The following is a 16,003-nucleotide window of genomic DNA, read 5'->3' as shown; positions in this document are numbered from 1 at the left end:
TCAGTGTTTTATTAATTCTGATGTAACCTTATTAAACATTAAAAGGAAAATGAGATTCCTACACTTGGCAGAAAAAGCATGTTAAAAATTAGTGAAATCCATTTTGATCATTTAGCAGTTCACAATGTAAATCATTTTCTTGAAGAGAGAGAGAGACCGGCTTTCGGGAGCTCCAGCCGTAGCAGCTTCGACCGCCCCGAAGTGCGAGGTATGATCAACCCGCTCGCAGGCCCTTCATCGCCCTGCGTGGCTCGGCCGCAGCACTTTCCATCGCCCGATGGGGGCTCAAGACTTTCATCGGCCTGCTTGGCTCGGCCCTGGGACTTTCCATCACCCGGTGGGGGCTCAGGACCTTCATCGGCCTGCTCGGCTCGGCCCTGGGACTTACCATCGCCCGGTGGGGGCTCAGGACCTTCATCGGCCTGCTTGGCTCGGCCCTGGGACTTACCATCGCCCGGTGGGGGCTCAGGACTTTCATCGGCCTGCTCGGCTCGGCCCTGGGACTTTCCATCGCCCAGTGGGGACTCAGGACTTTCATCGGCCTGCTCGGCTCGGCTCGGCCCTGGGACTTTCCATCGCCCAGTGGGGGCTTCAAAAAGTTGGGAGCCTCGATCACCTCGTGGCACCACGGGAGAAGAAATCAGGAGGAGATAAGACTTTGCCTTCCATCACAGTGAGGGTGTGCCTAGAGCAATCACTGTGATGGCTGTTTGTGTAAAAAATTGTGTAAAAATTGTATCTGTGTGTCCTGTGCTTTTTGTTCTCTACTGCCGGACCCTGACGTGAGAGGACGCTGGCGTTGTTTATTCGCCGCTTCTCCGTTAGGATAGTTTGTCTGTTTGTTTTTATGTTTGATTGTTTATGTAAAGCGCTTTGAGCACCTGATAAGGCGCTATATAAAATAAATGCTTATTATTATTATTATTATTATTATTATTAAAATAATCTGAACTGACAAATTATAAATTACACCAGCTTGGTGTGAGATGCGCTCTTAATTTTCAATATGTACAGAATGCAGCAGATTGCAAAATGGTGGCCGCTGCCCAATCCATCGCAGGTACTAACCTCCCACCATCAAAGAGATCTATAAGAGATAGAGCATGGAGAACATGGATAGGTAATGTTTCAAGTTGGGTCCCTTCTTCAAACTGATTGTGGTGAGTAGTGAGGAGAGGAAGCAAGCTGGAAGAGATGTGGGGGTGGGACAAAGCCTGGCTAGTGATAGGTGGATAGAGGCGACACTGATAACACTGAGATGAGGATACATCTGTATCCACCTATCACTTGCCAGGTTTTGTTCTGCCCCCTCCTCTCTTTTCCAGCTTTCTCCCCCCAACTACAACAATCAGCCTGAGAAACATGCCGACCTGAAATGTCACCCATCGATGTTCTCCAGAGATTCTGCAGACCCAATGAGTTACCCAACAATTTTGCATCTTTTTTATAAACCAGCATCTGCAGTCCCTTGTGTCTTTGTTATAACAAACATATCCATCTGCTTCCGACTTGGCATGTAACCAAGAATGGCAGGAGAATTTATTGTATTAGAGACACAGCGTAGAAGCCTTTGGTCCACCGAGTCTGCGCCAACCAGCATTCATCCCATACGCTCGCACTATCTTACACACTAGGGACAATTTACAGAAGCCAATTAACCTACAAACCTGCATGTCTTTGGAGTGTGAGAGGAAACCGGAGCACCCAGAGGAAACCCATGCAGTCACAGGAGAACGTACAAACAGCATCCGTAGCCAGGATCTAACCCGGGTCTCTGGCGCTGTGAGGCAGCAACTCTTCCGTTGTGCCACTGTGCCGTCCATTGTTGCCCATATTGCTGGCTAAAGTCTGCCACAGAGAGGTTGTCTGGCGATGGAATCTCTCTGAAGGTGGTGGATACTGCAGAGGATGATCTGTTAAAAGTGGATACTGGTGGGGTAGAAGGCGGGCACCAGGGGAACTCTGCCCTTTATCCAGCCTTTCATCGGCCTGCTTGGCTCGGCCCTGGGACTTTCCATCGCCCGGTGGGGGCTCAGGACCTTCATCGGCCTGCTCGGCTCGGTCCTGGGACTTACCATCGCCCGGTGGGGGCTCAGGACCTTCATCGGCCTGCTTGGCTCGGCCCTGGGACTTACCATCGCCCGGTGGGGGCTCAGGACTTTCATCGGCCTGCTCGGCTCGGCCCTGGGACTTTCCATCGCCCAGTGGGGGCTCAGGACTTTCATCGGCCTGCTCGGCTCGGCTCGGCCCTGGGACTTTCCATCGCCCAGTGGGGGCTTCAAAAAGTTGGGAGCCTCGATCACCTCGTGGCACCACGGGAGAAGAAATCAGGAGGAGATAAGACTTTGCCTTCCATCACAGTGAGGGTGTGCCTAGAGCAATCACTGTGATGGCTGTTTGTGTAAAAAATTGTGTAAAAATTGTATCTGTGTGTCCTGTGCTTTTTGTTCTCTACTGCCGGACCCTGACGTGAGAGGACGCTGGCGATGTTTATTCGCCGCTTCTCCGTTAGGATAGTTTGTCTGTTTGTTTTTATGTTTGATTGTTTATGTAAAGCGCTTTGAGCACCTGATAAGGCGCTATATAAAATAAATGCTTATTATTATTATTATTATTATTAAAATAATCTGAACTGACAAATTATAAATTACACCAGCTTGGTGTGAGATACGCTCTTAATTTTCAATATGTACAGAATGCAGCAGATTGCAAAATGGTGGCCGCTGCCCAATCCATCGCAGGTACTAACCTCCCACCATCAAAGAGATCTATAAGAGATAGAGCATGGAGAACATGGATAGGTAATGTTTCAAGTTGGGTCCCTTCTTCAAACTGATTGTGGTGAGTAGTGAGGAGAGGAAGCAAGCTGGAAGAGATGTGGGGGTGGGACAAAGCCTGGCTAGTGATAGGTGGATAGAGGCGACACTGATAACACTGAGATGAGGATACATCTGTATCCACCTATCACTTGCCAGGTTTTGTTCTGCCCCCTCCTCTCTTTTCCAGCTCTCTCCCCCCAACTACAACAATCAGCCTGAGAAACATGCCGACCTGAAATGTCACCCATCGATGTTCTCCAGAGATTCTGCAGACCCAATGAGTTACCCAACAATTTTGCATCTTTTTTATAAACCAGCATCTGCAGTCCCTTGTGTCTTTGTTATAACAAACATATCCATCTGCTTCCGACTTGGCATGTAACCAAGAATGGCAGGAGAATTTATTGTATTAGAGACACAGCGTAGAAGCCTTTGGTCCACCGAGTCTGCGCCAACCAGCATTCATCCCATACGCTCGCACTATCCTACACACTAGGGACAATTTACAGAAGCCAATTAACCTACAAACCTGCATGTCTTTGGAGTGTGAGAGGAAACCGGAGCACCCAGAGGAAAACCATGCAGTCACAGGAGAACGTACAAACAGCATCCGTAGCCAGGATCGAACCCGGGTCTCTGGCGCTGTGAGGCAGCAACTCTTCCATTGTGCCACTGTGCCATCCATTGTTGCCCATATTGCTGGCTAAAGTCTGCCACAGAGAGGTTGTCTGGCGATGGAATCTCTCTGAAGGTGGTGGATACTGCAGAGGATGATCTGTTAAAAGTGGATACTGGTGGGGTAGAAGGCGGGCACCAGGGGAACTCTGCCCTTTATCCAGCCTAGTGAAAGCAGCTGTGTGTAGAGGCATGGGAAATGGAAGAGATTTGGTCCAGAGCTGCTAACAGCAGTAAAGAGAAAGCCCAGATTCTGAAATTAAGACGGCATTTCAGAGGCACCTGCCTGGAATGTCTCATGGTCAAAGTAAATACGACAGAGATGCAGGAACCGGGAGAATGGAAAAGAGTCCTCACAGGAGACAGGGTGGGATAAAGACTAGTGAAGATAACTGTGACAGTCAGTAGGCTTGGAATTGTCAGAAGACTTTCCTTTTTTTTCTGCCTCCTTGGGGACAGAGGATGTGCCCAGCCAGACCATTGTGATGGTGGAGTGGGCCGCTGGAGGAGCAGCCTGGATTCAATTGGATCGGGCACCACACCAAGAGACAGAGCAGATGGATCGGTCATGGCCTGCAGCAGCACTGAACAGAGCAGCGGGGCAGTGGTGGGAGACACCAACAACATCGTCTGGCCAAGCAACCCATCCATCTAAGCTCCAATGCCACTGCCAGCACAACAGGCCTTTATGACCAACTTAGGACCTACAATTTTGACAACTTTGAAATTTTGGATACATGACAGTGCTGGAAACGTGGCAACTATTGTGAATTGCCTCAGTGTAATCTACTATACCTACAATTGTGTACTTGAGTATGATTGTGCCTATGTATAGCAAGATTTCACTGAACTGTACGCAAAAAAAGAAATTTCACTGTACCCCAAATTTCACTGTACCCCAAAGTACCAGCGTTTTTGAGCATTTTTGTAAAGCGTCTTTGAGCATTTGGAAAAGCGCTATAAAAAATAAATGTTTATTATTATTATTATTATTATTATTACCATTGAATGGGCTGGGCAAACCCTCCTGCTCTGCATTTCACAACTCCCTCATTTTCTTGTCTCTATTCTGTCATGGCTCCCATATTCTCATTGGACAGATTACCAATTTATACAGTTTATCCCCATGGTCACCGCAGTTTCACCATATCAGAAAATACCCCGACCTCCCTGTAGCATTATAGGCTTCATCTTCCTTCAGAGATCTGACATGGGACCTCTGACCTGAAACATTGACACTGCTTCCCCTCAAACAGATGCTGCCCGACCTGCCGAGTATTTCCAACATTGTCTGTTTTTTATACATAGAGGGAGATATTTGGCCAAATTTTGCAGTAGATAGCAGCCTTAAAAAGAAACAGAGTAGAAAGTCACTAACAAATTGAATGTTGTAATTGTCATAGTTCTGCAAAGTTCACATCTTAACAATTACTATTAAAAATGATTATTTCTTCTTAAAATAACTCATTCTGACCATTTCCCCATTCGTACATCTACTCGATGTCAGAGCAACTCAAATAGATAATCACTAAAGGTTTGCAAGAATATCTCTAAGGTAATAACTAATTTCCAGTCAAAGTCAGAATTCAACTAAGCAAATTAATATAGGAAAATCTAATTAATTATGATTAAATTAATTACAAAAGTTGAATGACTGATGAATGAGTTCTTAGATCCTTCCAGCAGTCATTGGTGGTATTGGGAAATTTGAAAAAACCATCACTGGATAACAGTTCTTAAAATAATACATTTTGCTCTGCTTTGAAGAAAACCATTATTTTTTTACTGCTGACACAAACTGATCCATCAAAACTGCTCTTTGATTGTACTTACATGAATTTTATAATCAGATGCTATCACTTTACAAAAATTACTAGAGGAGTTTTTACAAATAATTTCAATCAGGTACACAGTGGAATGTAATAAAATTAAATAATACAAATAATATTTGCTTGTGTACACATTTTGAATTAAGTTCGTCTTTTCAGAATTTGGGAGCAAAATAGCAAAGATTTCAAGTATCATTAATTTTCTGGAAGTACAGTTCTATTGCTTTATTATGTTAATTTAATTCTGATGAGGCATCAGAGTTTATGGTTAAAGTCAGAGGTTGACGGGAGAACTAATGGGTGTTTATAAAATTATGAGAGGTATAGATAGGGTAGACATTAAGAACCTTTTCCCCCACAGCAGAAATGTCAAAGACCAGAGGGAATATCTTAAAGGTGAGAAGGGCAAAGTTTAAAGAAGAGTTTAAAGAAGTTTCTTTCCCCCCACCCCCCATACTGAGTTGTACACTGCCTGGGGTTGTGGAGGCAGATATGATAGTAGTGTTTAAGAGTGTTTAAGAGGTTTTTAAATAAACACACAGATACGCAGAGAATGGATGTGGATCACGTGCAGGCCGAGCAGATTAGTTTAACTTGGCATGGTGTTCGGCACGGACATTGAGCTGTGCTGTATGTTCTATGTCCTAAATGGAAACATTATAAGAGTCTCCAGCATTCTCAAGCATTGATCCGCACTGCACTTCCCTTTGTGTACATTTAATTTTAAGGTAATTTAAACTTTTGGCAGACTGATGAGATGTAGTACAGAAGTTGTAAGCACTATTAGCCTCTCAATATTATTTTGAGAGCCTCAGCAGAAAATGACAAATGACGGCCATTTTGCTGTCACTCTTAAAAGCCAGAATGACGGGAGTGGGAGGAAAGTAAATGAGACATTTAATCCATACCAATAACTCAAAGAGTCGAAAGCAGGGCTTCAATCTGACTAATTCTCTTCCGCTTGAAAGGTAGAGCTGCTGTTAATTAATTTGAGTGTGAAGTTCAGAGAAATCAGCAACTACGTTAATGCCAATTACATTCTCTCCCATCTAGTAGTATTGTCCTGGTTCAAGGTGACTGCATTTTAAGATGCAAGCAGTTTCTGAAACTTGCATAAATAATAATGGATGAAGGATTTCAAAATGTTATGGGCTTTTCATGTTGCCATTACACATTCTGTATGTCGAATGTATGGAAACGAGAGCACTCTGGGATTTATACGTATAAAGAATTGCATGGTCATTCTTAAAACAAAAATAACAAGCAGCACACAGAACTCCAGTGCCAGAAACCTCCCTAAAAACTTTAGGGGTTTGCAGTAAGTTGATGATAAGTAAAGCCTACAGGAGAAATTCAGTATAAACCCTGACATCGTTAACCAATGGGAGAACTTGTATAAGACAAACTCAAAACAAAGTAGGAGAAATTGAAATGTAGTGAAGGACTGTCTGGAGCACTCCTTAAAGTTGCATATTAATAGAACATATAACATAGGACCATGCTTTTCAGCCCATAATGTCAGCATCAATCATGAAGCCATGTAAACTGCACATCTGTGGTCTATATCCCTTAATTTCCTTCATGTTCATGCCTAAATCTACGTAAATGTTATTATTGTCTCTTCACCCACCTCTTCCTCTGATAGTGCCTTTCATGTAAATAAAAACAAGCCAAGTAAATAATCTTTAAACTTTTCCCATCTCATGTTAAACCTATGAATTTAGTGCTTATCATGTCCACCCCGAGAAAAAGACTCTTGCTGTCTACTCTACTTTTGCCCACATAATTCCACCATCAGGATGCCCCTCGGCCTGTGACACTCCAGAGAAAACAATCCAGGCTTATCCATCCTCTCCTTATTGCGAATGCCTCTCTAATCCAGGTAGCATCCTGGTGGTCCTCTTCTGAACCCGCTCCAAAGCCTCTACATCCTTCCTGTAATGCATCGAACAGAACTGCACACAATACTCCAAATGTGACCTGATCAAAATGTTATATGGCTACAACATGACCTATCGATATATATACTCAATACCCATATCGAAGAAGGCAAGCGTGCCATACACTTTATTTACTATCCAATCTCTAGTTGTGCCACTTTTCGAGAGACTTTCATTCCAGGATCCCTCTGTGCATCAATGCTGCTTTACTCATTATTTAACACTAAAGGAGAAAACTTCCAGGTCATTGCATTTTTGGCTTGCATGTTGAATTCTTTATGGATTTTGACGGGGCCAATTTTGTCAAAATGCATGAATATACATTTTTGATCCATAACATAAATGTACGATGTTCACCTAGCAAAGAGCAAACAATAGCCTGTTTCCTTTATCATCGTTACTTTATTGCATATCTTTCATTCATTTGTTCTATATCTCTCTACATCATTGTCTATATCTCTCGTTTCCCTTTCCCCCAGTACAGCTCATTCACTGTCCATCCCAATAGAACCCAAATGTCAAAACTATCCATTCATAGAATGAAGATAGACACAAAATGCTGGACTGATCAGTCTGAAGAAGGGACTCGACCCAAAACGTCATTAATTCCTTCTCTCCAGAGATGCTGCCTGTTACTCCAGCTTTTTGTGTCTATCTTCGGTTTAAACCAGAATCGTCAGTTCCTTCCTACACAATTAATTTTCCTTTCCTACTCCATGTAATTGTCCATTGTTCCCTCGGAGAAACATGCAGTATGTTTTAAATGGGGTCTTATCAATATTGCTGATGATCAAGTATGCGGTTGCAAGTGGACTTTTCTGTAACAAAGCCCAAGAAAATATTGTGCCATTGGCACCTACATTATTCAAATAAAAGAATCTGCTAAAAATAATTTATTTCTATTAAGATGCCACTTTTTCAGGTGAAAATTACAGAAACTATCTTTAAACAGATTATTATTCAATTGTAAAGCTAATTGCATCTATTACAAGGAATTGAATATACTCATGCATACCTCAATGTGTACCATTATATGAAAAATAGAATTTATTTTGAAAATTATCTTGTCATGGATCTCTTTTTTTATCTTTTTGCGCTTGAATTCTATTTCGCCCCAAAATGTTCTGACTGAAAATGCAAACTGATGTGCCTTGACATGAAGGCCACTTGTCAAAGTACAAAACAAAATCAAAGATAAGGGATGACAACTCTCTGATGAGCAAAATTTCAAAAGTAGAAAACTTTTGAAAAACATCCTTCCAAATTAGATTTGCCCTCAGATCTGAATGATCCGATTATGATGCAGAGGTGCGGGCAGGAACTGCAGACGCTGGTTTAAACCGAAGACAGACACAAAAAACTGGAGGAACTCAGCGGGCCAGGCAACATCTCTGGAGAGAAGGAATGGATGACGTTGCGGGTAGAGACCCTTCTGCTTCTAAAGAAGGGTCTCAACTTGAAATGTCACCCATTCCTTCTCTCCAGAGATGCTGCCTGTCCCGCTGAGTTACTCCTGCGTTTTGTGTCTATGATGTATAGGTGCCGACTACTGTCATTAAACAAAGGGAGGCAAGATTCTCCGTAGATAAGGCTCACTGCAGAATCATCTTTCAAATCACCTATCAACTGTCTCAGACAAAAAAAGTTAAAACAAAAGCTGTAACAGTGACTTTATGATTTGCTCCCTTGCTCTTTGGCGAAAGCATTGTTCAAACACAGTTTAAAAATCATTAAGACTCCAATACACTGAAAGAGACGAGAGAGGGATCACAAAAGTATACATTTCTGAGTTATTTTAAGGTCTGCCAAATTGTGAGTGCAGTCCTTAACTATTTATTATCTTAAAAATTGTTAAAACTAGTTCAGTTTTGGACAGGTATATAACTACTGAATAATTTACTAAGCCATAGGAAATGCCTTTGAGCATAAAAAATGAAAAGACAGAGTTAGACTGTGCAGCAATATCAATTTAAACTAATGACAGACCCAAAATGCTGGAGTAACTCAGCTGGACAGGCAGCATCTCTGGAGAAAAGGAATGGGTGACATTTCGGGTCGAGACCCTTTTTCAGACCGAGAGCCAGGGGAGATGGAAACTAGAGATATGGAAGGGTACAAAGAGCATGTTTGGTGTGAGAAGGACAAATCAAAGCAGACAATGATGAAGGGAATGCTCATTGTGGGCTGAGGGGAAGGCGAGATTGAGGCAGACAAACAGTAAAATTAATCAGGAGAACAGTGAAACTTGTAGGAGAACAAGGGTGGAGGAGGGACGGAGCGAGAGAGAAAGCAAATGTTACTTGAAGTTAGAGAAATCAATACTCATACCACTGGGCTGTAAGCTGCCAAAGCGAAATACAAGGTTGAGACTAAGTGCTCAAGTTGGGCAGTGCAGAAGATGCAACGCTCCCATACAAAGTCAAACATGCCATGAATTAAACCATGTAGATAATAAATTCTTAATTTACACAAAGCTGACTTCATGGTTCAATTGATGACAAGCAGACCACAAAAAAATTTCAACACACACCATCCTTGAGTTAGAACATCACCTTAATCAGAACATGGTTCCACAGGGAAATTGCCTTAAAATGGAGAATACTGAAACATTAAATTCAGAGTGATTTAAAATGTTATTAAAAATTATTTTTTTTGACATTGTAGCCAAAAGCTAAATATGGATCTGTTTGTTTGACTGGAATGTGACAACTAGATAATAAGTGTACCAGCCATCACCATGCCTCTTTTTACATGGGTACTTACTGATTTAAAGCAGAGCTAAGTTCCTCCAACTTTCTGAAGTCGCTCACGTTTTCCAGTTTAGTGAGGGGCTCCATTCTCTTCAATATTATTTCCAACATGTCCGCCAATTTCCTCAGCACACGGGACTCCAGTCCAATTCCTTCAATGCAAGGGAGATCACATTTTCATTACACTGAGGGCAGTTATGCAGTAGAAAGCAATGAGCAGGTTACACAAAAGACAGAGTTTGCAGCGCTGAAAAAAATGCACAAAACAAATTACATAATGGTCTAAACCAGTTCATTTTGTATCGCTTTTGAAAACACTACTTCTGAATGGACCAGTAAGCAAAGGATTTCAAATAAAATGGCAAAAAAAAAAGTGGGAGACAAGTAGATGTTTTTAAAAATAAGCCAGTGTTTGTGATTGGAAGTGAACAGTCCCAACGGTGGGAGGGTAAAATTAGTGGTAACTATCGGAAGAGAATGGGACCTCCAGTTTAAACTAAAAATCAAGATTTGCTAAACTTTGTGAAAAGTGAAGAAGTGAAGAATTGGTGTTGATATTGCCCTTGGTTTATTATTGTCAGGTGTACTGGGATACAGTGAAAAGCTTTTGTGAATGATTTATTAAACAACCTTTTGAAAGAAAAAAAAAGATGCCTTTGATTTTTTAAATCATAAACTAGCAAATGAATGTGTCCGAGAGCATTTACCAAATACTGATTTTTGATTATTATCAAGCTCTGCTTTCTGGCATGCGGAATAACCTGCAAAGCAAATTGTCCCATTCCATTGCTTCAGTTATAAGAACCCAGCCTAAATGTTTAGCATCCGTCGAAACTTGCTCACCTCACCAGAGAGGTGAACCGCCCACGCTCAATACTCCCCAACTTGCAGTAGCAACCTGTTTGAACTGTACATTCAACAGGAAAACACATTCCATTCTGTGAAGTTGAGCCATTGTACAGCGAATTGCCAGCAGCCAAATAGAAATCACATCTCATCTGTCCTGTGCAATTGCTACCGGTGTGCATTTCTGTTGTACAACACGATTGCAGTACATGTTGGTATCTGCTTGTCGAATTTAATAGAAAGCCACATAGCAGATGGAAAGTACATCAGCTCAGATTTGATGTATGTCACCAGTCAAATCAAACCCCTCGGTAGAAAGACCTGCTGAACCTGCAAATTCCTAGCTGCAAATAGTTTACCACCAACGGTCTAGCCTTGGTCTCCTGCAAAGTAAATGTGAGATCGGATCAATTTGTGGGATTAGAAATATTTTGTTTAATCGAGTTGATGCAGTTTATATCCTACTTAGACCTAATACTTCATCTTACCAATTTGCTCAGATCAATTAGTCAACTGATGAAACATATTCCTTGATAACATAAACAAATTGCTGAAAATTACACATTTAGAAGGTGCTTTGGAAAAAACTTTATAAATGTTTCATATAATTAATTGGAATAATAGCAGAATATAATGGATATTCCAAATAAATTAAATATTACGACAAGTTCGTGATTAAGGTATAATTTGCAGCTTCCATGGGTTTTTCTGCTGAACTTTTTAATTATGTCCTTAAAAGCATATAATTTCATAAAAATGGCATTAATGTACCAGTATTCCAAAGGGAACATTTTTTTCCCATTCACTGACCTCACATTTATTGAGCAGAAAAGATTGGGTAAAGGAACCATATAGCTCATCGTGGGAGAAATCAAATTAAGACATTTCTATTGCATAAAAATTAAAATGTAATCTTCGTATCTCACCAACAACCAAATCAAGCTGCCTTATGCAATTATATTTAACTGATTAGCATTACAGACTGCTGACTAGGTGGATTCTGTAGAGAGCACTAATTTTGTTCATACAACAGTAAATACCTGCTGGCGTTAGCGCAGTGTTTGTTATTTAATTAAGTATTCTGCAGGAAGTAGCAACTTGCTGACGCGGTGGCGTACTACTTCTGTTGGCTTCACGCGTTGCCAGAATTGCAAAGTCATTTGGCTCTTTGAACCTTCACCACCACTCAGAGATCATGGCCATCTTCCACCTCAGCACCATTCTCCAGCATTTACTAGAATGCTGCTGGGCTTAGAGGATCAGCCTCAGGAAACGGTTGGCGGGCAGCACGGTGGCGTAGTGGTAGAGTTGCTGTCTTACAATGCCAGAGACACGGGTTCGATCCTGACCATGGATGCAGTCTGAATGGAGTTTGCACATTCTTCCTGTGACTGTGTGGGATTTCTCCGGGTGTTCCGGTTTCCTCCCACGCTCCAAAGGCGTGCAGATTTGTAGGACAAATGCTTCAGTAAAATTGTCCCTCGTCGTGGCTATCCCTCGAGGTCGAGGATGATGGTCTACGTTCCATTCACAGAACGAAGATGCCTGTGCGTGTGTTTGTTTAATGTGTACTTGATGTTGCACTCCAAGAAGTACATGGTCCTTCACAAATCAATCAACTAATTACAATGGCAAGGGAACCAAGACGATTGGAGCTGATAGATCTGTTGCAGCCTTCATCCGCCTTCACAGCCGTTGAGTTCAAGATAACTTTGTCCGCCTGGTCCGCCGTTGAGGTCTTGTAGGTTTGATCGTTCTTAATCTGGACCCTCATCGTCGACCTTACCGCCATGGGTGGCCCTACCAGAAGCTAGTGCTTTCGACGGCATCGCTCTCAGAATCATGGGGGCACGCAAGCCTCTTCACCACAACAAGGTGAACGATCCGAAGAAATTGTCCCTAGTGTGTGTAGGATTGTGTTAGTGTGCGGGGATCGCTCGTCGGCACAGACTCGATGGGCCAAAGGGCCTGTTTCCACGCTGTATCTCTAAACTAAATTAAACTTAATAGAAGTATAGGAAATTTTGAGAGGCATAGATAAGATAGACGGTCAGAAACTATTTCCCAGCGTGGAAAAGTCCAACACTAATAGTTATAAGGTGAGGGGAGGGAACGTTTATTGGAAATGCGCGGGGCAAGCATTTTTTTCCCCCACAGAGTGGTGGGAGCCTGGAACGCATTGCCAGGGGTGGTGATGGGAAGCAGATACAATGGTGGTGTTTAAGAGGCTTTTAGAAAAGTACATGGAAGTGCAGGGAATAGAGAGGTATGGATGATGTACTGGCAGATGTGATCATTTTAACTTGGCATCATGTATGGCACAAACATTATGGGCAGAAGGGCCCGTTCCAGTGCTGTACTGTTCTATGTTTAATGTTCGATGTTCTGTGATCTCCATTTCCAATGCCCGGACTCACACAGCTATCTAGAATAGAGAATTTTAAATGTTCACTACCCTCAGAGTGAAGAAGGTTCTCCGCATTACATTGTTAAATAGCCTACACCCATGCTCAAGTTGTGCCCCTACTTCTATATCCCCCAAGTCCTCTGCCCATAGCCTGTCACACCCTGAAAATTATTTTAAGATTTGATGAGGTCTTATCTCATTCACCTAAACTCTGGATAACAAGAGTAAGGAAGACTTACAGAATCATATATGGCCTTGGTGAGACCACACACAGTCCTAATGTAGAGAATAGTCCCTTTGACACACAGGAGAATATAGTCTTCATATGGAGATACAAGAGACTGTAGATGATGGATCTTGAGCAAAAAAAAGACAAAGTGCCAGAGGAACTCAACGGGTCAGGAGGCATCTATGGAGGGAACGGTCAGACAACATTTTCGGTCAGGACCCTTCTTCAGGACTGATGTCTTCCCATTTAGCAAACCTTCCAACGTAGGAACCAGTCCAGTAAACCTTCCCCGCACTCGGCCTACGGCAAGTACATCCTTTCATGGGTGAGGAAACCAAACTTGTAGACTGGATGCAGCCTCACCAAGGCCATAAATGATCGCAATAGTCTTTCTTACTCTTGCAGCAGTCCTCTTTAATCAATCCCATGTCATAATAAAAGTTTACATGACATTTAAGAAACAAGGAACTGCAGATGCTGGTTTACACAAAAGGACACAATGTGTTGGAGTAACACAGCGGGTCAGGCAATATCTTTGAAGAACATGGATAGGTGACATTTTGGGTCAGGACCCTTCTTCAGACCCATCTAAAGAAGGGTCCTGACCCAAAATGTCACCTATCCATGTTCTCCAGAGATATTGCCTGACCCTCTGAGTTACTCCAGCACTTTGTGTCCTTATTTTTAACATGACATTTAATCTTTAATTGTTCGCAATATATGCAAGTCAGTCATTAGTAGAAGCACACAAAAGTCCCTTGCAACATGAATAAGCTTTCATCATTTAACAAATCTTCATTTCCACTATGTGCATCAAATTGAGATCTCTCTTGAACCCTGTACAATCTCAGCAAGAATTAATTTAAGTAAGTACTCCAATCTACTTGCAATCAAAACCAAAGTACCACTTGCCCTCCTAACTACTTGTTTCATCTGCATGTTTACTTTCCACTACTTATTCATCAACAGATCAAGATTTCTATGTGAACATTTTCTCATTTCTTACCTTTTAAAAAAAATCTAGAAACAAAGAACTGCAGATTCTGGTTAATACACAAAGGACACAAAGTGCTGGAGTAACACAGCAGATCAGTCGGAAGAAGGATCTCAACCTAAAACGTCACCTACCCATTTCTTCAGATGTGTTGCCTGACTTGCTGAGTTACTCCAGCACTTTGTGTCCATTTGTAAAATAAAATCTGCATTTCTATTCTTCCTGCAGAGTGTGTGTGTTCACATCATCACACATTAAACCCTAATTATGGTCAGTGCGTGAAAGTTTAAAGCAGATTTTCAGGCAGGTTTTTATTTTACTCAACTTTTCTTTTACTTGACTCCCCCCAAGTTCCATAGCATTCACATCTCTTTCAAGAGGTATTACATTCAACACTTCATTCATTTCATGTGGCTCTACATATCGACAACTTTATTGAACTTTATGGGGCCACATTCTCTCCCTAGTTACTCTTTTGTCCTTGATATATGCGTAGAATCTCTTTGTATTGTCCTTTTGTCATTGATATATGCGTAGAATCTCTTTTGTCCTTGATATATGCGTAGAATCTCTTTGTATTCTCCTTCACCAAATCTGCCAACGCCATCTCATTTCCCTTTTTTTACCATCCCATATCCTTCAAGAACCCACACACTCTCCATTCTTCTCAAGAGAGTACATTAAGGAGTTCACTTGGTAAATCATTTGGCAAGGCTCAAACATGTTCACAGGATCATTCTGACAATATGTGGTTTAGTTTAGAGATACAGCATGGAAACAGGTCCTTCAGCCCACCAGATCTATGTCAACCAGTGATCACACGTACAATAGTTCTATCCTACACACTAGGGACAATTTACAGAAGCCAATTAACCTACAAACCCGTACGTCTTTGCAATGTGGGAGGAAACCGGAGCACCCAGAGAAAACTCATGTGGTCACAGGGAAAATGTACAAACTTCATACCGACAGTACCGATAGTCAGAATCAAACTCAGTCTCTGGAGCAGCAAGGCAGCTGCTTCTCAACCACTGTGCCACTCTGCTGCCATGATTGCTGTGTTGCAAACATTACAATTCACAATCTACATTCCAGCAGTAATTTAACTTGAATATAACAAAGCTGTTACAACAGTAAAGCAGCTGTTCTGAAAACATAAGTAGGATTATTTCTACATTTGGTTTTTGTAATGAATTGTAAAATCAAAAGATTCTTTGCACGCCTACTTTAAAACTGATAATTTGTCCTTATTCCAATAAAACAAGCTATTCTTTTAATATCTACAGTGGCTTTTCTTATAATAAGATCGTTGCAAAGATTAGTAACTGGAGATAAAGGTTTATCTGGGTTATTAATAATATCTTTTGTCACTTGCCTGACACAAAGAGAATAAAATTCACCACTCTATTTGTCAGCAGCATATTTAAGTTTAATACATTTCCACCCACCTTCACTAATGAAGTCTTAAATGAAGTCTCTCAAAATAAATAATTGCAATACAAGTTATTTTAGAT

General features: G+C 41.7%; 1 protein-coding gene across 1 annotated transcript in view; it reads right to left on the bottom strand.

Moving 5' to 3' along the window:
- The window catches only part of mgat5b (alpha-1,6-mannosylglycoprotein 6-beta-N-acetylglucosaminyltransferase B), a 500,752-nt gene that overhangs the window by 419,749 nt on the left and 65,000 nt on the right, over positions 1-16,003 (bottom strand). Inside the window, 1 exon segment of the mRNA XM_078401040.1 lies at positions 10,027-10,165. Within this exon segment, the coding sequence (XP_078257166.1) occupies positions 10,027-10,165 (139 nt within the window).

This window comes from Rhinoraja longicauda, chromosome 6 (genome assembly GCF_053455715.1).
Source record: "Rhinoraja longicauda isolate Sanriku21f chromosome 6, sRhiLon1.1, whole genome shotgun sequence".
Taxonomy (NCBI): Eukaryota; Metazoa; Chordata; class Chondrichthyes; order Rajiformes; family Arhynchobatidae; genus Rhinoraja; species Rhinoraja longicauda.
Note: the sequence above shows the minus strand (reverse complement) of the source record. Positions and strands in the feature narration are given on the sequence as shown.